The following is a 26729-nucleotide window of genomic DNA, read 5'->3' as shown; positions in this document are numbered from 1 at the left end:
TATGATGTGTGTGTGTGCGATGGTATGTATAATATGTGTGAGTGAGTTGCTTGTGTGTGTCTGATTGTGCAATCTCAGAGTTAGTATATATAAGTAGGGGGTGTGGGGGACTCAGCCCCCCACATGGGGGGTGCAGGGGGGCTTGCCCCCCTGCTTATCTGTAGTGTAGGATGTTATATTTGAGTTGGGGGAAAGTGGTGCGTATGTGTTTGTGTGTGCTGTGTCTGTAGTGTAGCGTCAGAATTTTGAATTTCACGGTTTTAGGGTTTCGGTGCTTGGTGTCTTCGGCTATGTAATTTTGAACTACTGAAATTCGGGATTTCAGTATTTCGAAATTACATAGTGAATCCATATTTATGCATATCTGTATGTTTGTGTGTGGGTGGCACCCTTTGTAAATACAAGATCTAAGTCTGTGAACTGTAACACTTTAAATAAATATATAAATAAACTGCAGTTCAAACAAAGAGATATAGCAAAATTAACTTTTTATAGAATCTTTTATGGGTGGTTTTCCTGCTGTACCCTTCTGACAAGGAGGCTGAACCACCATACCACTTGGTAAAAGTATGTAATAACTCTGATATTGCAGTATCTGGGAAGGGGAAGAATTAATTTAAATATACAGACATGCACAAACGCATGCGCACACACACACACATACATATATATATATATATATATATATATATATATATATATATATATATATATATATATATATAAAATTATATATGAGTGTGTGTGTGTGTCTCTCTCTATATATATATATATATATATATATATATATATATATATATATATATATATGTGTGTGTGTGTGTGTGTGTGTGTGTGTGTGTGTACTAGTGTGTGTTTGCATGTGTGTGAGTCTAAGCTGTCAAGATTACTGTCAGTGTTATGGAAAGGGTTTTTCAAAGGTAAGGTGTTTTGTTAAATTTAGTGTTAGCAGTTATTGGTAATGTAGATAAGGTGATAAGAAGTTGTGAACAGACAGCATTTTGAATTTGGGAACTAACGATCCAGAACTGGTCAACAAGAATCTTCTTTCATTGTTCATCCATTTTTGCACATAGGGTCAGGGTGTCACTTCAACAATGACAATCATCCAGAGCCAAGGTTTACACTATCAGGTGTCTATCCCTGCCATAATAGTTGTTCAATACCACACACCCACATCTATGGCCAGTTTAGAGTGTCCAGTCCACCTAATGGATGTCTTTGGAATGTAGGGGGAAACCAAAACACACAGAGGAAATCCGCACATACATAGGGAGGACATGCAGACTTCACACAGAAGGCACCCCAGCTGAGAATCAAACCAGGGACTGTCTTGCTGTGAGGCTACAACACTATCTGCTGTGCATTAACAGTTGCAGAGACAGCTTATATCACTCTTTGAGCAAGAATATGCTAAATACTGGAGGCAAAATAAGAGTCTAGCATGGCAGGTGAGGGGGGGTGATTCTTCTGTAAAATAGGGAAAAACTCCCACTGCTATTTGTAAACTTGATAGATTACTTTCATGACCCATCACTCTGAAATAATCTGTTGCAAAGAGAGCAATGGATGTTCAGATTTTCCAGAAGGATTAAAGGACTGACAGGGTTGGAGGGGAGAGGTAAGTCTCACATATATTCATAAAGACTGTTTAGACCATCCTTTGTTTTTTTTTTTTTTTGGGGGGGGGGGGGGAGTCCTACTTTTTTTTTTTTTTTTTTGGAATCTCCCTGTCATTGTTTTTTTATTACAACTTTAGCAGTAGTATCACACATCTATCCTCACTGAACAAGCATCATCAGGTTAAAAGCATTAATTTAAAAACTACAGTTAGAGCCACAGCAGTTAACGTATTCAGAAGTATTCACTATATTCAAAAACAGGTAATGCAAAAGTGAAGCAGACATATTTGGGCTATAAACCTTTTGCTATTCATCACAGAAGGAAAGGCTACAGAAAAAAATATATAAGCTGGATTTTTTACATGAAATTAGAAACACAGAAATACAGAAGTGTGTTATTTTTAGCAAATAAAGGTGAACTCTTTCAAACAAGAAAATAGGGTACTGAGCATGCAAAAATGTTTTTGGCATGGAGGTATCCATAGAAACATTTCGGTTTCATGCATATAAATGGTACACTTGTTCTGTTAATAATCTAAAAGAAACACAAGGGGTCATATTCCACTTCTCATTGTAAACTAACATGATAGCAGGTTACTGCATGTACATAGGTTTCTCAGCATTTAACTGTCAATGAAACAAGTACTATTTTTATATATACATTGTAGTTTATTTAAAAATAGGCAACATATTACACAATCAGTTTCTATATTTTGTACCTGCTGTTTATCTACAATCTAAGAAAAAATATCCCCAAATACAGATTAATTTTGTACATGTCCAGGGAATGGATATCATTCTTTTAATTATTTTTGTGAGACATCTACTGTTTGTCAAATGTTTGATTTCTGGCAGCATGTCATAAAGTGCATATTTTGTTGATTTCTTATTTTGTCAGTAAAAGGACTTTACAAGTGATGTTTAGTCACTTCAGATTTTGCTAACACTGCATCTGTCACCAGTTCTAAATTCTCTGCCCTTTTCAAAACACATGAAACATGCTTATTCTTATGAAATAAAAAAAAATAAAACATACTAATTAGTTTTACACTCTGTGTTGTCAGCCAATCATAATAATGTTGAAAAAAGAAGTTTAAAAAATAGCATCCACAGGCTATTTCGGAAAACAAATATTGCTATGTTAATAATATGCTTGGTAAGCAATTAATCTTGATAACTCTAAAAAAACTAACATAACCCGCCAAGGTTTGCTGTTTAGGTGAAGTTACCTAACAATCTCTTGAATGTCTGTTAACCAAATAATTGTCACTGTGACAAAGGGAGATAATGCCAGCCCAGATAGCTGGACTTTTCTAAATAATTATTTGTCATCTGTGAATATCAACATGATTTATATAGAAGTCTGACAAAGGGAGATACTGACAGCACAGCTGTCTGGAATTTTGTAAATGGTTATGTGTCATTTGTGAATAGCAACACGCTTCATGTAAGATGCTTGTATTACAAATGTATTAGAACTGTATGTCATGTATATATCAAACTAGGTTTGTACAGACATGTGTTGAAAAGTCATTTTACAAAGTGTTTGTGCTTAAAATGTAACCACAGCATGCCCTACCAGAATATTGCAGAAATGTACATGCACTATTGTAACTGTTTAAATGTATATATTTTAACAGTGGAAACTGGAACATAGGAGGCTAACGTCAGCCCAGAAAAACTTCAGTAAAATAGCTGAAATTAAATTACTTTATGGCTATGCAACAAAAGATGATATATTTCAGTTTCAGTGCAGCAAGGAGACACAATGTCTACAACTAGGGAGCTTTCTGTATTGTCTGTAAGGTAAAATAATGTCTCTGAGAGAGAGAGAGAGAGAGAGAGAGAGCATTCTGCATTATGTCTTGGACCTGACAGCAACTAGAAGATCTAATTACTTAAAGCTTATTTAGATTTTTTTTTTTATAAGTTTTGATTTTTTTTTTTATTTATTTTTTTTATTTATTTATTTGTTTTTTGCAATGTTGAGGTTTTGAATGTTATTTTCTTGGATTTTCTTTTATGTATTTGAATGTTCTTTAATTTATTATTAAATATTTTTAAATATATTTATTGATATAAAAGATATTTAAGTACTGAAAGTACTTGAATATTTATTTAGTGAACGTGACTGCTAATTTGCAACTTGTTGAGGCCACTTAACCTTATGTTGCTCTTGGTCAACACTACAATGTAAACATTACACATAACATAAAGTGACCCTTTGTTAAGGGATTTAAAGGGGTGCTATAACAAGTGATAAGGAGTTGATTGTCTGGTGACAATGGGCCTAGTCCTCAAAAACCTGTGGCAAAGTAAACCCCCCTGTGTCGCGTGTATAAGTGTGTGCCTAAAGAGTGTATGTGTCAGCTAAATGTGTCAGCAACTTTGTGAATACCATGGACCAAAGGAGTGGAAAAAAAAGCTATGGAGGTCTTAGAGCCTCTGCTGAGATCTCAACTAGCTGCTGTGCCTGAAGAAGGGGTGGGGGGGATCTGAGAGAAAAAGAGAAAGAAGCCGAACTGTCGTCGACGTCGACTGCTTTATGTTCTTGCAATAAGGAAACAAAGCTGGGCAGAAAAATACTGTGTGTGTGTGTGTGTGTGTGCACCTTGTCATCATCCTCCTGCCAGTATATGTCCCCCACTGTTGCAAGTGGTGAGGATTGAGGCCCTGATTACTGTTTGAGTGGTGAGTTTTCACAATCACATTGATGACTGAATGCTGTACTTAAGAATTCCTCATATCTACTTTGCCTTATTGACTGTGTAGTTTGCTACCATCTGTTTTCTGTGCAAGATCGCATTGCAGCGGGATCAGGGAATTTGCCCTGACAGCACTGTTGTGCAGTCTTGGAGAAGGTATATATAATTAGCAGGGGATGTGCATATTACTTTTGTTTTATGTGCTATTCGATTATTTCAGATTCAGTTTAATATGCTCTTTTTTCATTCACTCTTTGAAATGTTCGATATTTGTAGGAATAAAAAAAAAAAAATATATATATATATATATATATATATATATATATATATATATATATATATATATATATCATGAACTTGGAAATTGTACAACTCAAAGAATATGAAGACAGTCAGAAAAATTGCATCATTCACTATCTGTATTCTCATGATGCCATTCATTTTTTAGGTCTGACATTTGGAGCATCAATCATCTCTCCAGAGACAAGCAGTAGTGTTTCCTTTTCCCTTCATTGTCCATACTAAAATCAGATACGTACATTTCTGATTTAGAAATGCACCTCAGAAACAAAAATACAAATGAAAAGCACCAGTGCTACTAAACATTTAAGACCCAATAGTGAGGAAAGTAACCATTTCAGTTTTACTAGTATATTTCGATTCCATGTGGACATTCTCACAGTATACAGTATTAAAAATGATGTAATGCTAAGTGAATTTTCTCAGCCGTGCATTGTCCAAAACCACTGATATTGTAGACTCTGCATTTATTTATTATAATTTATACAAATTAGGTCACTCAATAAAAAAATAAGGAAGGGTATATTCCAGTATCACCAGTTGTTCAGGATTAATCCACAGGATTCAATCAAATTTATGTTGCAGTCTTTTTTTTCATTCTGTTAAGACATCTTCAAACTTTCCCCTGTATTATTGGTCTGTTAAGACTCTGTGTCCTTTTCAGTTGTAAAATTAGCACCAAGTGAGACTCAAGTATTCTCATACACTTTTGAATATTTACTCCTAGAAGTAGACTGCAGTGTTAACATTGTGGTTGTCACGGGGGTGTTAGTCAGTACTCTGAATAAAAAAAGCAATGTAGATTTGTCCTACTTTATCTATTACCTCTTTCTGCTAGCAGTAATGCATGCACATTTCGTAATTTCATAGTGTCTCTTTACATTCACATGATGGAGGTAGTATATGCTGTAATGTCTCTTTACATTCACATGATGGAGGCAATACACTGCTGTAATGTCTCTTTACATTCACATAATAGAGGCAGTATATGCTGTAATGTCTCTTTACATTCACATGATGGAGGCAGTATACTGCTGTAATGTCTTTTTACATTCCCATGATGGAGGCAGTATATGCTGTAATGTCTCTTTACAGTCACATGATGGAGGTAGTATATGCTGTAATGTCTCTTTACATTGACATGATGGAGGCAGTATATGCTGTAATGTCTCTTTACATTCACATGATGGAGGTAGTATATGCTGTAATGTCTCTTTACATTCACATGATGGAGGCAGTATATGCTGTAATGCCTCTTTACATTCACATGGTGGAGGCAGTATATGCTGTAATATCTTTTTACATTCACATGATGTAGGTAGTATATGCTGTAATGTCTCTTTACATTCACATGATGGCGGCAGTATATGCTGTAATGTCTCTTTACAGTCACATGATGGAGGCAGTATACTGCTGTAATGTCTTTTTACATTCACATGATGGAGGCAGTATACTGTTGTAATGTCTCTTTGCATTCACATGATGAAGCCAGTATATTGCTGTAATGTCTCTGCATTCACATGATGGAGGCAGTATAATGCTGCAATGTCTCTTTACATTCAGATGATGGAAGCAGTACACTGCTGTAATGTCTCTTTATGTTCAGATGATGGTGGCAGTATCAGTTTGTTTAGTTTAAAGTCTCTAAAGCTTCAACCTGATAAAACACCTCAATGGAAGCTGCAGATAATTAAAATCCGGAAAAAAATGTTTTCGCAAGCTAAAGATGTCCTGTACCCCTATGTTGGGGCTTTGTCTCCTACATCCTGTAACTTATAATTCCACAGTTGCGCAAATGTAAAGAAAGAAAGAAAAGTCCATTGCTGCAAACTATACCAGCTGTCATTTTTTAGAAAGCAGTCAGAAAACCCAACATTAAGGATGTAAACTTTATAAGTTTAAACCTTATCTTCTTTATACTCAGCCAAGTTTAGAGTAATGCATTAATGTTTTATAATAATTATCTATACACAGTTTTCACAAAGGAAAACAGTATTGGCAAACCCATAATTATCTCGTGTTTTCTGTAAAAGCATAGATGAAAGCAAAACAGAATCAACAATAAAGACTTTGTATCTTTTTTAGTCATCATTCCAGCTCCTGTACCATAAAACATCTGTGCCATACTTGTAGAATAGCTGGGGTGGTGTTAAGAAGGGTCTAGGATTGAACCTTAGTTAAAGCTTGCACTTCTTATTTGTTTTTTGTTTTTTTAACAATAGGCCATCTTTACAGTTTGGTAAACTTCTTTGAGAAGTTTACAGAGACAGTGAGTAGGGGCCACTCAGCCAACACTGCATAACTTCATCAGGCCGTGATCTTCAACACTATAACTCATGCTTGCATTGTAAACAAGCTAAAAGAATTACTGGTAAAACCTTACATTGTTTCATGCATTGCAGACTTGCTGAAGGATAGAGTTCACATAATAAAGAAAGCAGGTACAACTTCAGAAATTAAGAAAGAAACCAGTGAATAGCATGAGGTTCTATACTGGGACCTGTTCTTTTTGGCACTTATTTTCTGGTCTCTCCGGCACACACCCTGACCATTGGCTAATCAAATTGACCAATAATTGCAAGTTGAGCATCATCACTTGTTTCCTCATTGATAAAGAAGTGCTTCATCAAAAGCTAGTCCTTGCAAATCAATGTACAGAGAAAGGGCTCAAACTAAATGCAAAACAGTGCAACATTATCACCTTTCAAAAACAGCCCTCATCTACAACTGATGGTATAACTCCAACTTCAAATAGACACAGAATTCAGAGAGCTCACCAGCTGGGGACATTTCCCTCACCTCTGACTACTGTGCTGGGGCAATAGTTAGAAAATCCTTCTAGTTACCACAACTTATTTACAAAACTATCTTATCAAGGACAATGTGTATTACTGTCCCTGAGTATTCTGTTTGAATTAGACCAGTTATTGAATAAAATACCCTTTTCACCATGTACTCTGCTGGACAGTATATGCAGCTAGAAAAGCCTCATAGATTCCTGAAAAAAGGTTATTTGTCTAGAAACCCTTAGTTAACAATGCAAACTAGAAGCCCTATCAATATATTATGTCTCTTAAAGGCTACAGCTTGGAGATCCATGATTCACTTTCTTTGCCATCAAAGACATCACTCTAATGGATCTGTTGCACTTTCGCAGATCAAACAGCTACACAATCACTGAACCAAGGATTTGAACCTACAACTACCAATAAGATGGATAATCTGTGTACTGAAGTGTCAGCCTATGAACACAGACAGACAATAGAAGCACAAAACGTTGGTCAGGGATCATTCAGATTTCATTAAGGGTCATATTTTTGTATGGCCGAGGAGTGAGACCAACCGCCCCAATATTCAATCTGCATCTCAACAGCTTTGTGACTGTATTTCCCATCCATCGGATAAACTTTCTGTTAATTCAGAAAATGTGCCTTTAGCAAATGCTACCACCATTACTGCACCTATATTAAATTTAACTATTCTTTCTACCAACAAAGAGAGCTCCAAAGGCACATCAACACCATTGGAAACCACACCTTTAACTGCTGACGTCAGAACCACTTCTTTGGAGCCTTTGAATTCAATGGAAGTCATTTCTGCTAAAACGGTAGCTTCTTCAGTGATCAGCTCTGCTTCAAATGACTTTTCCAGGTTAGGAGCTTGCAATAAAGTGAGAGAATCTTTTAGTTTTCAAGGTGACAATGTTTTTTCATCCAACCCTTTTATGGCTCTACCACTACCCATCAGGTTGGATCTACCGAACAGGTGAGGCTGTTCTATATGGAGGGACAGCCGGAAAAGAAAAGCCTCCAGGGAAGAACGCTCACCTGTGAGGTGGACAACCATGAAACCCCATGTCAACAAGGACTAATATACAATCTATCAGACTTTCCTTTAACTTCAGTGCAAGTATCAATACTCAACAAAGGTTTGAGATTTATACCTAATAATAAGTCAGATGTAGCCAATGTGATTTTAGATATTAAACTGTTTGCATGCAGAGTTATGCTTGGGATTTTGTTTGGGGCAAATGAGTGTTTATTTCCCACCCCTTGCAGCTTCTATTGAATCTTTTGTCAATTTATATGTTAAGCCAAGGTTTTGTAATCTAAGTGTTGATGAAACTAATACTTTGCAACAACTACAGATTGAACCATCCATTAGTATTAGAACTGCTGATAAGGGAGGGGCTATTGTTCTTTTGAATAGAGCTGATTATTTAACAAATATGTTTACCATGCTGAATGACTGCCTTACCTACAATAGTATTTCAATGAAAGATGTTGATAGGTGCATTACTACTGTGAACAATAATTTATATGATTTGTTGATGTGTGGGTTGATTGATCATGACCTGTATAAGTCTTTAATAGCAGATAGCCCTCTTATCCCCACAATACATGGGTTGCCTAAAATTCACAAAGATAGGTATAATCTCGCACTCCATCCTATTGCGTCAAGATGTGGCTGGGTGACTGAACCCCTTTCTAAATGTGTTGAATTGCAACTTAAATCAGTATTAAATGAATCCCCTTCAGTCTTAAAGGACACTGAGCATTTTTGTCTAGTCTATATTCTTCCACTAATGATCTCACACTTAATGATGTTTTTCTAACAACCTTGGATATAAAAACCTTATGTACTGTTATACCTAATCAAGTAGGTGTGGATGCCGTTAGGTTATTTCTCACCATGGCCAGGTTATTTCTCACCATGGCCATTTTACACACAACATGGTTACTGTTATCTGTACCTTGCTAGATTTGATATTATGCAATAATGTTTTTTTGTTTGAAGGCCAATACTATCTACAATTAACTGATATAGCCATGGGTACCCCCTGAGCCAATAGCTATGCTAATTTGGTTATGGTGCAGTGGGAGAATGAGCATGTTTATAGCGACAATCCATATAAACATTTCATTAGATATTACGCTAGATTTGTGGATGATATTTTTCTTTTGTGGGGAGGCAGTGAAGAAGAGCTTTTGGATTTTGTTAGATACCTTGAAGATACATCTGATTTCCTTAAGTTTGGTTTAAATTATTCTTTCACGTCTATTGATTTTTTTGGATGTTACTCTATCAAAGAACACTGAAGATACCCTAGAGACACAGCTCTATAGGAAACCCTGCTGGAGGAATGTCCTCCTACATTGCTCTAGCATGCACCCCCCCACAAATCTTTTCTAACATTCTCAATGGTCAATATCTAAGAGCCTCTAGGTTGTGTACTAGTGATGTGGTCTTTGAGGAAACTGTACGTATAATGGGCTATGGTTCCAATGAAAGGGGGTATTCGCAGACCTTAATAGATAGCACCAGGGGGACTGCCCTATCAAATCGACACACCAGAGGTGTTCCATATTTTTCTTCAGTTAGACATACCTCAAATAGAGGCCGGTCTGCCAATGCAAATCCTTCTCCTAAGATATTTGTTAGGTATTCAGCAACATTCAACATTATTGTGACATCATTAAAAGAAATTGGCCCATGCTTTTAGCTGATGACAAAGTAAGGTATGTGGTGGGGGAATACCCTTCTTTTACATTTAGGAACAATATATCGCTTAAGAGGCTTTTATGCTATGGCCCAAGATCTCTACATTCTATACCTACAAGGAAGGTGGGTACCCTTTCCTGTTATAATTATAAGGTCTGCTCTACAATTTCTCCTGATCCCTGTTTTGTAGACCCAGTCATAGGACCTGTTTTTTCACCCAGGTTTGTGGCAACATGCAGGAGCAGTAATTTAGTTTATCTTGTCACATGCTGCTCATCCAATGGCTTTTAGGTTGGTAAGACCACACGTCAGCTTAGGGAAAGGATTCTTGAACATCTAGGGAATATACATAATAAAGTTCCATATAATGCCCTAGCTAATCATGCCCTGTCTTTTTCAGGTCATAGTAGTTTTAAATTTAGAGTTTTACAGATGCTGCACCCTAATAATAGAAGGGGTGATTTTAACAACACCGTTGAATTATGTGAATTGAAATGGATTATTTCCATGAGAGCTTATGAATTTCCAGGACTTAACAGTGGCATTTCTCTTAAACCTGCCTTATTAGGTAGGCGTAGGCGGTGATTTAGGATTAAGTCTGTTTTCTGATTGGTCTATTTTTAATTGTTTTTACTGATTGGTCATGCTGTATTTTAAATATGTGGTTTTATGTGCACTCTGTATTTGGTCTGATGAAGCGGTAACCCCGCAAAAGTGCTAACCCTTTGTTTCATAAACATTTGTTTCTTATACATTTTTTTGATTTTTTCATCTGCCTGGACCATGGTGGTTGACTCACTTATATATATATATATTTGGAACTACGAATAAGTGAAAGACATTAGATGGCTAGATTCCTTATCCATTCATTGCTGTATTTCTGGAACATCTTGCATATGCATACCATACAAAGTAACACCCCTGCTTCATAGAGGACTAACAATGGCAACCAGGCCCATCCAAGATCGACATGTGTTTCCCTCCTGGAAATGCGGGATTACATCTTCAGAGTGGTATTTGGCATGGCATACATGGTGTTAAGACTTGTTTGGCTTGTAGTTTTTATGAGTCCATCATCACATTGTTTTCACTGTTATGTAGTGTGAAGATATAAGGATGGCATCATGTTGTATCTCTGATACCTATTCTTCAGGCAGAAATACTGTCAATATATCTTTCCTTTCACAAAATGAATAGTACAGTTATGTAAAGCCAATGCCCATGTCATCATAAACAACAATGAAGATCTTAGAGTTGGTTCATATTTTTTCTCCCTTTGCTGCTGTCTTCAAGCTGATAGAGTACTCACAACTGTGTCTGCCTTATTCATTCTTTAAAGGGCTGAAAGCTCCCCCAAGACAGTTGTATAGGAGAGTTAAACCAATTGTATCTTAGCTTAAGATTCTGCCAATAATGTCAGTGTATGAAGTCCATATGTGTATATTTCTATGTTCATGTCTCATTACTCATTGCGCTGCCCCCTTGCCACTGTGCATGTATATGTTGTAATCCTATCCTATCACCTTTGCACAGATGACAGTTTTCTTGAGTGCCATCTGTAGGAGGTAGCATGATAACAGTGCCTGTTCCTGAACTAAACATTCACCCATTTATCATCGTGGGGTAGTTGTCTATCTAATTCATAGGCTGAAGTTTGTCAAAGGCTCTGTATTCGATCAGTCTCTCATTTAATGCATTGCATTCAGTGCATCACGCTCTGATGAATCAGGATGCATACAAAATTACTACTCCCTGACAAGAAAACTAAAAGATAAGACTGGCAGTTACTTAGAGTACACAACCTGGAGGCTCTGTACTGTCTACATACCAGCACAGTCTGGTACTCACTAGATGATATGTGAGTTTCCTACATGCTTCTAACACTGTAGTTAATGCAGGACAAAATTGAATGGCTGTCAGAGAGTCGCTTCATGTGGAACAGACAGTTCCTCCATGGAAGGGATTCACATACCATCTCTTCCTGTTCCTATAGCCCATTCATCTTCATTTGATGCTTTGTCACTTACCGTTATCTTAATTCACCTGCACAGTATCTTAGTGGTGTTTCATTCCTTTATGGCAGCTCTGTCTGCCTACAATACATATTAAATATGCAATCTGTAGAAAATGGAGTAGTAAATGCTGAGAAATAATCAGATAAGAGTTACAATCACTTTGTCCTCCTCTTTCTCAAAATCTGAAGCAAACAAGTAAAAAAGAAGTGCATACCAATTATCAAATATTCTGTCACTATATTAAAGATACTCTAAGAAATACAAAATGATAAAAATTATCCATTTATTTTTATTTAAGTTTATTCTGTATATCTGTCTTGTCTCCTGAGGTGCATAGCGGGGTGGCATTATTGTATATAAATCAAACTTAAGCAGTGAATTGTTGTATGCTCTGAATTCTTTGATTTTTTTTTTCATCTTGAAGAGTGCCATATGTCTCTTCTTAAAAAATTATTATTTATTATATAATATATAGTGTTTTTTAGCTTCAAGTGTTTAGGTGAGGTATATATTATAAATGCTTGTAGATATGTCAGGAATTATGTAAACATTTAGCATGGAAATCCTCAAGTTACGTAACATTAGTGGCATTAGATGTGGCAGTACTTCAGTGCTTCTGCTGTTTCTTTGTCACAAATGAGGTTTTCTAGTATTTCTGAAGTCAGATGTCTCTGATTAAAGGAAAAGGTTTTGTCCTTCTTGTCTTCACCTTAGCAGTATATTTAAACTGAGAGTGCTTGACTAGACAAACTCCTCACACACAGGTTTCTTTGTTTGTTTGTGTCTTTCGGCTTTTCCCGGTCAGGGGTCGCCACAGCGGAACTCCAGTCCGCTAATGATTGGTAGTGGATTTTTATGTACCGGGTTACCAGCCCTGACGCACAACCTTCAATGAAGGCACACCCCATTCATGTATGCCTCCACACAGAAGACGCTCTAGCTGAGAATTGAACGGGACAACGTCTTGTTATGAGGCGACAACACTACCTCAGCACCACCACCGCAGTCCTCACACACAGGTTTGTAATATTCTTTAACAAGTTTTGTGTGATGAAACCATTTGCAAATTATTTACAAATTCCTCTGTTTGTATTATTTTCAAGTTTCCACGTTTCATGAATAACTTTTTTTTCCAGTCACTCTCAACCTTTATAACATTGTTTATATCAGCCTGTATAAAGGTCCAAAAGGAACATTAACTAAAACCAAGAACACCAATCCCACGACAGGAATGAGCAGGACCAACCGATAGTAAAGCTTCTTTATTTGTGTTAAATTCGGTTCAAAAGTTGAGCGCGCTTTCCCTTTGCCCAATGCAAAGCTTCGTCAGAACAAACAAACCCAAATGAATCAATGAATATATAACTTCCTGTTCAATTAATCAATTAAATAATTGTAATAACATTCTGTGTCATATTCCGTTGACCTATATTTATGCAATGTGTACGAATCTATTACTTTGAAAAATGTATATTTAAAACCAAATGTGTATAAATAGCAGAACATTTAAAATGTTCACGAAATGTTGTTAGAAACTATTCGCTGAACCAAAGCAAGCCCCCAGGTCTTAATGACAACATTAGTATCAATAGTGTTTTGAAATTAAGGCAGGCTAAGTTATAACTTATTACTTAATAAAGAGTTTTTTGAATATTGTCATATTTTCATATTAAGGATAATTATGTATTTTTAAGATACATGTTGAATTATTTTCTTTGTATGGTTTTATTGGCTCTATTATGCACATATTGTAACATTATTTAAAGAATATTGACTTTTTTGATTTTTTGATTTTATACATTAGGATTATTGTTGACTCAAATTTATGTTGTTGACAATTTTAATGTTTATGCAATTTAGGTTGTATACAAAGAAACTGGTTTTTGGTTCGGCGAATAGTTTCTAACAACATTTCGGGAACATTTTAAATGTTCTGCTATTTATACACATTTGGTTTTAAATATACATTTTTCAAAGTAATAGATTCGTACACACTCTGCATAAGTATAGGTCAATGGAATATGACACAGAACGTTATTGCAATTATTTAATTGATTAATTGAACAGGAAGTTATATATTCATTGATTCATTTGGGTTTGTTTGTTCTGACAAAGCTTTGCATTGGGCAAAGGGAAAGCGCACTCAACTTTTGAACTGTCTGTGGTGTCTTTGGGCCGCATTGGCTGAATCAATTGCTGTAGTGTCTGTGGTGTTTTTGGGCCATATCGGCTGAATTTAACACAAATAAAGAAGCTTTTATATCGGTTGGTCCTGCTAATTCCTGTCGTGAGCCTGTATAAAGGTCTCATAATAGCAGCTCTGGAAAAGAATCACAGAAGTATTTTGGGTGTTACTGAGTACAGATTCTGTAGATGTCTGAATTCTAAACATTCGCTTTTGGGCTATCTAAGACCCTCATCAGAGATAAAGTCAACTATTTACAGGGTAATGGTAGGGTCTTCAAAGTACTCACTAAGCACTTTACATTAGATTTACCATATTCTCCCTGCTCTACAGAAGGCATTGTCACCGCTTGTCATTACTTATACTTTATACTGTCCAATACTAGAAGCAGATATTAAATTTCTCAAGAAAATTTCTCATATATACTAATACATGGATTTGAACACAATAGGTCAGCCATGGTGGTGCAGCGGTTAGCATTGCCGCCTCACAGCAAGAGGTTCTCTGGTTCGATTCTCGGCTGGGGTGCCTTCTGTGCGGAGTCTGCATGTCCACCCTGTCGTCACGTGGGTTTCCTCCGGGTGCTACGGTTTCCTCCCACATCCCAAAGACATGCAGTAGGTGGATTGTACAGTAAATTGTCCCTAAGTGTGAGTGTGTGCATGTGTGTGCCTTCTGTGGAAGACTGGGTGCCGGGCTGGCAACTTGACACTGTAAAACTCCACTGCCAATCATGAGCAGACAGATGATCAGACTTCAGTATGTACTGCATGTATAATCTACTAGATTCCATGTCACAATAATAAACATCAAGAATGTGAAATTCGCAAAGATACAAATGAGGTGGTTAGTGAAAGCTTTGCTTCCTGTACCATCTTAATACATTCAGTGTCTTAGATAAACAAAACATCATGAAGAAAGAAGAACTTTCCACGCAGTGTACTGTTTCAAAAAAAAAAGTGTCTTTCATACTCCACAGTTGTCCAGAAAATCATTATTACAATTATCATGTACTACCAAGCAAAAGAAATGCTTTTTGCATGACCTTCATCTTGGTTTGCCTTCACAATCTCTGGCCATACATTGTGTACTTGCTAGAAATGTATGCTGAAACAAAACATCAGACAAATGTCTCCTGTCAAATGTGAGAATGCCTCCTCTCAAATGTACTACATACTGTACATACAAAAAGTGCATATTGAACTAATGTTTAATAAAGGAATGACTACAAAACATGCTTTTTACTATGGGTGACGTAATTCTGAAGGGACCTGGAACCCAAATGATCTTGCTGAATAAAGTAATATATTTTTCAGGGGGTTGAACATCATTATTTCTCTACATGCTATTCCTATGTTAGTATGTTATTTATCATTCAATCCAGGCAATGCCTGAAACAAGTATGCTGGGGTTAATATGTTTACCTCTTTAAAATATCAACAATTAAACAAATAAAACATGAATTGTAACAATTCTGCAGTTATAAAACCTTTAAAAATAATGAAACACTTTTGAAAATTCTCAAGGCATATCTGTGTAGGGTTTCTCAGCTATACAAAATTAATGCACTTTGGTAAAAATTACTCCACACTGAAGTAAACAAATATGTTATACAAAATTTAATTTTTTTTATATACACTATAGATACTGCATTATTATGATGCTTTTCTTTTCACTATGCAAATAACTAAAGTAATGCACACTTTAATATTTATATGATGGCTCATTATTTTTAAACTACCTTAATGGTTGAAATAAATACACTCACACACACACACACACACACACACACACACACACACACACACACACACACACACACACACACAAACACACACACTAACACATATATTTTATTTATTTACTTTATTTATTTATTAAGACCCGCGGTAGTGGTGCTGCGGTAGCGTTGTCACCTCACAGTAAGACGCTGCCTGGTTTGAGTCTCAGCTAGAGCGTCTTCTGCATGGAGACATGCATGAATGGGCGTACCTTCATTGAAGGTTGTGCATCAGGGCTGGTAACTCGGCACGTAAAAATCAACTACCAATCATTAGCAGACCGAAGTTCCGCTGTGGCGACCCCTAACCGGGAAAAGCCGAAAGTCACAACAATAACTTTATTTATTTATTAAAGTTTGATGACTGGGGAAGTCCACTGGGCCAAGAAGAGTGGGTTTTCAGTGGAGGCCCGAAGAGAAAAGCTCCACAATAATTACAAGTTACATTTCACATGGACATAGATCATACAGCTAATTAAACATTTACAGATAAGCTCCATGATATTTGCAATTGGCTTGTCAGAATGTTACAAAAATGAAAAGACAAGATTCAATGCAGAAATGTCAACATTTACATAAAGTGAATATTTTTGTTATAAACTCAATTGGAGGTTTAGCATTTCAAAATATATAGCTACTAGCCATTAGTAGGTTAGGAAAATATTATGCATGGAGAGGATAATAGTATATTTGAGATTGGAGAGTATAGTACAATAGATATTAGAGAGAAAATTAGTTTTTAGTAGGGGAGGGATTGTTTTGGGTGGGATGAAGTAATAGTAGAGATAGTTGGATGAGTCAGTGCAAGGTGGAATGGGGGGGTTAAGTTGGAGAGTGGCATGGGCATTCCCATTTGGAAGAAAGATGAGAGAGTAGCTGAAATTTGAAATTTGTATGATTAGGTAAGTTGCATAGGTGTGTGGGAAGAGAGAGTTCCACTGTTTAGCTAAGGAGCAGTAGATGGCCAAGAGGTTGCGCAGGTTTGTGGACCTGAAAGAGATTTTGGTTTTTGGATCTGAGTGAGCAGTTGGGAAAATAAGGTTTTAAGGAAGTAGAGAGAGCTGGGCAGTTGGCAGGTTTAAAGATGAGCTTGTGGGCAATGGTGAGTTGTAGGTAACTGAGGTAGTTGGGTAGTTCAAGTCAGCTGAGGGTAAGGAGGGAGTGGCAGTGCTGGGATGAGTTTTTTGAATTGGTTGCAAATTTGGAGATCTTGTGGTAGCAGGATTCAAGTTAGGACTGAAGGCCAAGATGGAGATTGGTGAAAAGAGTGGCACCATACATAAGGGAGGGGAGTAGGAAAGTGGATGCAAGAGTTTGATGGGTAGAGGGGCTTATGAAGTGGTTGTGCCTGTAGAGGAGACCTAACTTTTGGTGGGTTATCTTGATTGTGGAGTGGATGTGGGTGTCAAATTTTAGTTCTTCATCAATAATGATGCCAAGAAGCTTGGTGTTGGGAACAATTTCAAGGAGGGTATTGTTTTGGCTCTGTATGGTGAATGTGGATTTGTCAGTGGAGTTTTTGGTAGAGGAAAAAAACATTAGTTTGGTTTTATTTGCATTACTGCCAGATAGTTAGACTGTATCCAGGTTTCTGTTTTGGAGAAGGCTAGTTGGGTTTTTGCTAGGAGGAAGAGAAGGCTGAGCAGATGATTGTTGAGTCATCTGTATATTGGATGATAGATGAGTCTGGGATGAATTGGGGAAAGTTGTTAATGAATAGGTTGAAGAGAAGAGGGCCAAGAACAGAACCTTGTGGGACACCTGTGGGTGTGGGAAGGAAGGGGGCGGTTGAAGTTTTCCATTGGACAGCTTGTTGGCGGTTTAACAAGTAGCTGGAAAACCAGGCTATGGTGGTAGGAGAGAGGTGTAAGGTGAAGAGGTGGTATATAAGTAGGTTGTGTGAGATGGTGTCAAAGGCCTTTGACAGATCTAGGAATAGTGTGGATATGAACTTGCCTGATTCACATTCAAGGTTTATGGTTTCAAGAAAGGAAAGAAGGGCAGTCATGGTGCTCTGGCTAGGGAAGCCGTGTTGAGTAGGGGAGAGGAGATTGGTGTTAGGTGTGCCATGAGTTGTGCTTGTATTGTTTTCTCTCGTATTTACATATTATATATATACATATGTGTATATATATATATATATATATATATATATATATATATATATACACACACACACACACACACACACACATATATATATATATATATATATATATATATATATATATATATACATACATATATATATATATATATATATAAACTAATCTCACTAGATATTCACATCCCGAACCCAGCCTCTGCCCAGAAAACCACAGTGAAAAACTTCTCTAAAGCAAATTTCACACTCCTCAAAACCGAGGTGGAATCCTTCAAAGCCCCCGGGCCTGTGGAAAATACGGCCCAGACCGCAGAATCCTTTATAAAAGTATTCTATGAACACCTTCAGGAATGCATGGATCATGCAATCCCAAATAAAACCAAGACCCAATCCTCCAAAGTTAGGCGTCCTGTCTGGTGGACCCCAGCCATAAACAAACTATACAATAGAAGGAGGAAGCTACTACATGACAGAGCAAAATCCCAAAAAGGGAAGGCATCTCTGATCAGTATTAGCAAAAAACTGCAGGCACTCATAAAATCGTCTAAGACCAGCTTCGAGAGAAAAATTGCACAGGACACTAAGGATAATCACAAGGCTTTCTTTAGTTATGTTAGGAACCTGGGTGGGAATTTCCAGATATACTCAGAATTAGACCAAAATGACAAAAAATACACCGAACCCACAGACATTGCCAACATCTTAGCTGACAGGTTCAGCGCAAACTTCTCCCCCTCCCACCAAAAGGGCAAATATCTATCCCAGCAGAGTGCTGCCCCCTGACATCTCAGATGCTCAGGTAAGAGCCGCCCTCTCCAAAGCAAAAAACACAGCATCAATGGGACCAGACGGTGTCCTGGGCTGCGTCCTACATGAACTCCAATTAGAACTAAACCCAAACATAAAACTACTGTTCAATCTCAGCCTTACTACAGGATATGTACCCAAAGAGTGGTGTACAGCAACAGTGGTCCCTTTCCACAAAAGTGGTGCCTCAATGGATCGCCCCATAAGCTTGACTAGCTTGGTCTGCAAAGCTATGGAAAGGATCATCATGGACCTCATAAATAAAGATATTGGGGACCTACAGACACTGGATCCTACCCAGTTTGGCTTTGTTAAGGGCAGATCCTGCCTCTTAAACCTGGTCGATTTCTTTGAAACAGTCACCAAGGCCATTGATGAGGGGAAGGTGGTCCACACAGCCTATCTGGACCTTGCAAAAGCCTTCGATACAATACCCCACTTGGGCATTATAGATAAGCTCACCAGCTTAAATAAAAATCCCTATGTCACTAGATGGGTTGCAAACTGGCTCAAGGACAGAACCCACATGGTTAGAATTGCTGGAGCCATGTCAGACTCCAAACCAGTTACATGTGGCATCCCACAAGGCTCAGTCCTGAGACCTCTCTTGTTCGGTATATATTTCTCGGAGGTACAGGCTAACACGGAAGGACTGTGGCTGACCAAGTTCGCAGATGACTGCAAACTGGGCACCATAATAGACTCTCCAGCCGACACAAGCATCCTACAAAAGGGCCTCATAGAAACAGACAACTGGTGCCAGAGCCATGGCCTCAAGCTAAACGCCAAAAAGTGTATAGTCATCCCCTTTGGAAAAACAAAGTGCCCACAAATTACCACATAGGTAGTAATCCATTAAGTACAGAAGAAGTAATTAGGGACCTGGGGACCCAAGTTGATAGCAATCTCTCATTTGACAATCACGTGGCCAAAGTTGTTAGAAAAACATTTTATATAGCCCACCTAATCATGAAGGGATTCACATCTAGATCAGGGGAGGTCATCGTGCCTCTTTACTCATCCCTCATCAGGCCCATAATTGAGCACAATGCCCCTTTTGGGATGTACCTTACCAGACACCTGCAGCAACTGGAAAGACCCCAAAAGTACCTCACCAAGAGGATCAAAGGGCTCAAACAGATGCATTATGCTGCCCGGTTAAAGAAACTCCAGCTCTACTCAGTGGCATACCGCCTGCTCAGAGGCGATCTGTGCCTGACGTATAAAGCCATGTCCAACCCGGACATGCTGCACCTCAGAAAATCCATATCCCATCGAACTACACGCTTGAGAGACTTGAACCTCAGCACTGAAATAAATAGGACATGCTGGAGGGACAGATTCATAACCCAGAGGCTCCCTTCACTCTGGAATAAAATTCCAGTCCAGGTTAGGCAGAGTCCTTCATTGACTCTCTTCAAGAGGAATCTTGATGAGTGGATGGGAGATAGTAGGTTTACCCCAGGTATCACTTCTGTGTCACTGTTAGACAGAGGCACAGTATACTAACCTCGAAAAAGGGCATAGCAAAATTCATTTAAAATGGGTGGCGAAAGCCAAACACACTCTGCCTAGGCTTATAAATGCCCTAGGGCAGATAGCCTAGTATGAACCTATGAGCCTATATATATATATATATATATATATATATATATATATATATATATATATATATATATATATATATATATATATATGTATATAAACTGCGGTGGTGGTGCTGCAGTAGTGCTGTCGCCTGACAGTAAGATGTCCCATTCGATTTTCAATTAGAGCGTCTTCTGTCTGGAGACATGCGTGAATGGGCATACTTTCGTTGAAGGTTGTGCGTCAGGGCTGGCAACTCAGCACATAAAAATCTACTGCCAATCATTAGCGGACGGGAGTTCCGCTGTGGCGACCCCTAACCGGGAAAAAGCCGAAAGACACAACAACAACAAATATATATATATATATATATATATATATATATATATATATATATATATACACATAGGTATAGATATAGAGAGATATATACGGATATGTTGTGAATAAATCACGGCTATTTCTCACAGAGATAGAATATATCATTATTCAAGGAGTCCTGGTAATTTTCCACAGTAACAGATGTGAAGAAATAAATAAATAAAATAAATAAATAAATAACAAGTATCATTTTTGAATAACTTAATAACAGTTCTAGTAATTTCCCACATTAACAGCTGTAAAAAATAAATAAATAAAAACATAATTTTAAACTCTTCACTAACAGGAGTTGACACCATTGAAATTGTTATTATTTATTGTTCATGGGTGATTATTTGTTCATTTGGGGAGTCCGAGGAGAAAAGGAGGCCGGGATGGAGAAAAGGGAGAAAAAAAAACACCTAAAATAAGTGACATTGGATTATAGTGAACAATTACATATTAACAATTTTTACAACATATTTACGGATGAAGAACATAGTACATCAGTAGACAATTACAATAATGCATATTGAAGTAATCTTTATCTGTGAAGAAATGTACAGGGAAGGAAGTTCCTGCTGTATAATAGAAAATGCTAGGGCTATGAGCTTTCTATCATCAAGCATCTTCAACTGCTATAGTCAAGGTAGAAGAAAGGTAGAAATTGGAGTTGGATGATGTGGGGTGGACAAGAGTAGAGTGGGGCAATTTTTGTGTTTTGTTTTAGTTTGTTAAGTTGTTTAATAAAGTTGTGAAGTTGGTGCATGATGGCACGGAGGTGGGTGGGAGTGAGTTCCATGAATTTGGCTTGGCTAGTGTGCAAGAGAGAGTTGCTTCAGTCAGCAGAGTTATTGGCTTCTGTGAGTTTTTTTGTTTCTGGTGCTGGTGTAGTGGTCTGGTGTGGCTGCATAGGAGTGATGAGATTCTGAGGATGGGACATTTAGTGGATGGTTTACTTAGTTTGTGGTGGAGTGAGAGTTGATACCACTGGAAGGGGAGGAGGAGTTCAAACCAGCCCAGTTCAGCAAGTGAGAGACAGTGGTGTGGTACCAGATGCAGTGCCTGTAATTTAATTAATTTTTGTTGTTGTAGCATTGTGTTAGCTTAGATTGATCACTTAGACTTAATATATATACTGGAGGCATAAAGGAGAAGAGATAAGGTGGGAATTTGCTATTGAAAATCTTTGCTTGCTTTGGTGAGAAATTGTTTATTTCTGTATAATGCTCTCCCTAGTTTTTGTTTTTTTTTTTTTGGATATGTGAAATGTGAATTTTTTTTTTTTTATTGTCTATTTCATTACTAATGTAACATATCTTTGATCACTAAATTCTTGCCATTTTCTGTTGCTAAATGGTGACAAACTCTAGAATTACCTTTATGAACTAAATTCCAAATGTCAGCATCAACAGTCATGTGAAATACTGTAACACTAATTCACTATTCATAAATGAAACATTACACTTTGGTATCTGAAACTTTCTGTGGATATTTTCTTTTTATTTAAGGCAAAATCGGCCTAGTGTGTGTAACAAAGATGTCCATAACAAAATGACCACTCTCGTGTGGGATTGCAGTGTTATCCTACATTTCTAAATTGAATGCCATCTGACAACAGGATTGTAATTTTTTCACCAACCAAGTAATTCTACAAATTCTGTCTGTAACAATACAGGAAAAAAGGTATATTAAGCATGTAAATCTTCAAACAGCAACAGTAAACAATACCAAAGATTCAGGGCGGATCATCCTAGGCTATACTCATGAGTTCTGCAGATGAAATCTCTTTGTAGTGTAGGGAGTGTTGCGATTATGCTCTAATAACAGGAAACAGACAACCTAGTTGAGTACTACTCAAGTGCAAGACCTTAACAATTGTTAATCACCTTTCAGGGCGTTGACAAATTCCAGTCATACGCCAGGCACTGAGTACTGCCATATGGAAACCAAGCCAAGATACTTTATAAATGGAACAGTTCAAAGGCTAACAAGTTTAAAAGCAAGAATGGGAAATGGCATAGTCACTACCTTATGAAGGGTCAAAAGAAATGTAATATTGATATGCAAATATTTTAAAGCCATACATTTATTTCATCTTTTAGAAATGAAGAAATATAGTTGGTGCCAACACACTGGGGCAGAGTGTACGTTTCAATGATCAAAATGTATGAACAAAGAAAGAAAATTGATGTTTCAAGAGGATAGTGATACAGCCCTTTCTAGTATAAATGTAATTGTACAATTATTTTGGTCAGAAAGCTTTAAAATATTGTATTAAATATAGTCGAGCAGACTGGATTTGTAATACTTATCCATACAGTGTGTGTAGTTATGTATGTGTGTACCTGTAAAACTGAAGAGGAAAGCTGTTGCAGTTTATCTGATATATTGAATATAGGACTAGTATAATGTGGAAGTAAACAGATATTTTGGAGACATACTTCAAAAAGAAAGCAAAGTAAAACTGACATTTTACAATCATTATTCCAAAATAAAGTGCATATTGATATTTATATATGCAGTATTTATTTAGGTAAGTGCAGTGATTAGGATTAGACCATTTTCAATCACAGACTGTTATAACACTTACAATAAATATCAGGGAATTCATTTCTAAGAGAAGACAGGACACTATTTCCTCACTATTCATTGAACATATAGTGTCACTCATCCCCTAATCCATGGAAGAGAAGCAGGCGGGGAAGTTCATTTAAGATCCTTTATTATACAGAAACACATCAGGATGGAAAGAAGCATCAGTAAATATAAACAAAGTGATTAACAGATAGAGCGTACACACATACATGCATACATCTCAATTGCTTGCTACAAAATGGCTCTCTGTCCCTGCATAGACTCAGTAATCAACACACTTAGTACATGCCCACAGGAGGTTTCTTAAAGAGATATGCACACTGATTTACAATACAGCATGACCTCTTAAACACCCATCTTAATTTTCTAATCAGGAGTAAGGTAACTTAATTAAATGCATTTTCCAAAAGACCACACTACCCATGTTGCAATGCAGCAGCCATCTCATTCCAAGCCTTCTGCCTTCTTATTTCCAGCATTAAAGGCAAATCTGCAACCATGGTGCAGCAGTTAGCATTGTTGCCTCATAGCAAGAGGTTCTCCCATTCGATTCTCGGCTGGAGCGCCTACTGTGTGGAGTCTGCATGTCCTCCCCACAGTCAAGTGACATTTAAAGACATGCAGGTAGGTGCGTGTGTGTGGTTGTGCCTTCCTTGAAGGTTGGGCGTCGGGCTGGCAACTCGGCACCTTAAAAATTCACTGTAGATCATGAGTGGGCTGGAGTTCTGCTGTGGCGACCCCTAACCAGGAAAAGCCTGGTGATAAAGCAAAAATGCATGACAGACAAGATATGCACACATTATGATGTCTTCTTCTCTGTTATTTCTAAAGAAAATACATGGTTGAAGCATCACTTTGTAGGTTAATAGTAGTTTCTGTTTGCAGACTGTATTATGTAGAAATCTATTTTTATGTTATGTACCTTGATACAGCATTTCTCATATAAGGCAAAGTAGATTTGTCAGTAGAATTTGTATATGTTACAGTAGTTTGCATGAGTTTTATTCGGTTTGCAATGTTTGTTTCTGCTTTCTGCCACAGCTGCATTGCTTTACAAGCAGTCGTGAAAATGCAGAATGTTAATTAGCATTCCCTGAACAACAAATAGCATATTTACAGCATGTTAGTGAAGTCATCAGTGTTGTCATACAGACTGTCAAAGCTCTAGTGTCTGATGCGATGTACAGTGTCCTAAAAGATTGGAGAAACTATTCCATTTTCTCCCAATCTGATGTAGAAGTAAAATGCTTTTGAACTCTGATGTGCATTAGGCTTTGAAACAGTAATGTGAAGTGAGAGGATAGGGGTACATCCACATAAATGTTCAACGCTCCCTATGAAAATAATAGTATGCTTGTCATAAATGTGAAAAAAAATATTTTAGAAGGATCAGACTTGAGGAAGTTGGCTGTTGATAATAGCAGTTTTACAATCACTCTGATATTCAGGCACAGCACTATAAAAGTAGTATATACTTTCAAATTGTATCCTTTGCGCAGTGGTGCAGTGGTAGCATTGTCGCCCCACAGCAAGAGGTTCTCCAGTTCGATTCTCAGCTGGAGCGCCTTCTGTGTGGAGTCTGCATGTCCTCCATGTGGTCGAGTGGCATTCGAAAGACATGCGTGAATGGGCATGCCATCGTTGAAGGTTGGGCATCGGGCTGGCACCTCGGCACTGTAAAAATCAACTGCCAATCATTAGCGGACCGGCATTCTGCTGTGGTGACCCCTAACTGGGAAAAGTGGAAGGAAGAACAACAACTTTCAAATTGTATCCTTATGCTTGTCAGAAATGTCTTTACTTGGGCATACTTACTTTCTATCAGTCTTTGTTATATCTAATATACACTTCTGTTGAGCATTTTCATTATGTTACCTAAACCATAAATGTAAGCTTGATTTAATACCCATGAATTATTTTCTGGCATCTAGTATTAGGTAAGAACTAAGACATGCAGAATAGCTTTAGTATTTCCAGTATATCTGCTAATACCTGCAAAGTAGCTTGTAAATCTGGGTGTCATTGTTGGTGCTAAGACAATTTTCATTTCAAAGCCACTCAAAGTTGCACCAAGGCTACTATAATGTATATTGTAAGACTTACACATACACATCAACAATGTTTCTGATTGTTTCAGTCAGCACTGGCTATGAGGCAAGTTTTACAAATGCAGTAATCTGCATAGAGAAGTAAGGAGCAGAGCTGTTTTTGTATAGTTCATGTGCACTTGCTGTAAGTAGTATGTTTTTTTTTAAATCTGTCATCTTATTGCAGTTAAGACCATACCACTTCAGACACAGCTGTCATTTTATCGTTGCAGTTTTCCTACAATGAGCCGGTAAATGACAAGAGTGCATTAGCTGTTGTAATCATACTATAACTCATTTTTCAATAGAGTGTAATGTAACAGTTTAACTTTCTATACATATTTAATTCTACAAACAGTGAATATAAGATCTTTTTTTTTCTTCCAACAGAATACGCTCGATTTGAAGCAAAAATCCATGACCTAAGAGAGCAGATGATGAACCACAGTATGAGTTCTGGATCTGGCTCACTGAGAACAAATCAGAAGCGATCGCTATATGTTAGGTAAGTACTGCCATATTCTATAGGTGTACACGGTGCTTGAATATCAGCCATAGGACATCACTCATACTACATATAATCATTAATGATGTTTAGAACAAAAACAAGAGTCGTGTGTTATTTAATTTACTGTGTTTTAAGATTCTATCACCTGAGTGAATAATTCTTAAGATAATTATTTACGCAAATTATAGTTTCATTTATTCAGATGTTTATTTTATGTTGACAGGCAAATAATGAGAAAGAGCCCATTCATCTCTCTATGACAGAAGGTTTGAGGGGTGCACGCGCAGAATGCACACACTGTATAGAATCCCTAGTGGAGACTGGCAGTCACCAGAAGCATTTGACTTAAAGGGATCAGGTCATCTATGGGGATGACTTTCCCAAAAGCAAGAAACATGCCTCTTACACAATTACACTCTATGCCAATCTCTTGCTAAGTAGCAGACATGTGCAGGAGAAGCAGGAAGGCCATAGCAAACGCCACTAGGCCCCAAAAAGGTAGACAGCAGTACTACCACCATTTAACCCTCACAAAAAGGGGGAATATATGAGCATTATTGCTTTGACCT

General features: G+C 37.4%; 1 protein-coding gene across 13 annotated transcripts in view; it reads left to right on the top strand.

Annotated features, from left to right (window-relative positions):
- Positions 1-26729, top strand: part of DLG2 (discs large MAGUK scaffold protein 2) — a 4792098-nt gene that overhangs the window by 3989499 nt on the left and 775870 nt on the right. For all 13 annotated transcript variants that reach the window (XM_044071159.1, XM_044071154.1, XM_044071155.1 and 10 more), the window contains one exon: positions 26043-26157. In XM_044071159.1, the coding sequence (XP_043927094.1) occupies positions 26043-26157 (115 nt within the window). The remainder of the gene's footprint in view (positions 1-26042; positions 26158-26729) is intronic.

The sequence above is a fragment of the Protopterus annectens genome, chromosome 5.part0 (genome assembly GCF_019279795.1).
Source record: "Protopterus annectens isolate FY-2018-M chromosome 5.part0, PAN1.0, whole genome shotgun sequence".
Classification (NCBI taxonomy): Eukaryota; Metazoa; Chordata; order Ceratodontiformes; family Protopteridae; genus Protopterus; species Protopterus annectens.
Note: the sequence above shows the minus strand (reverse complement) of the source record. Positions and strands in the feature narration are given on the sequence as shown.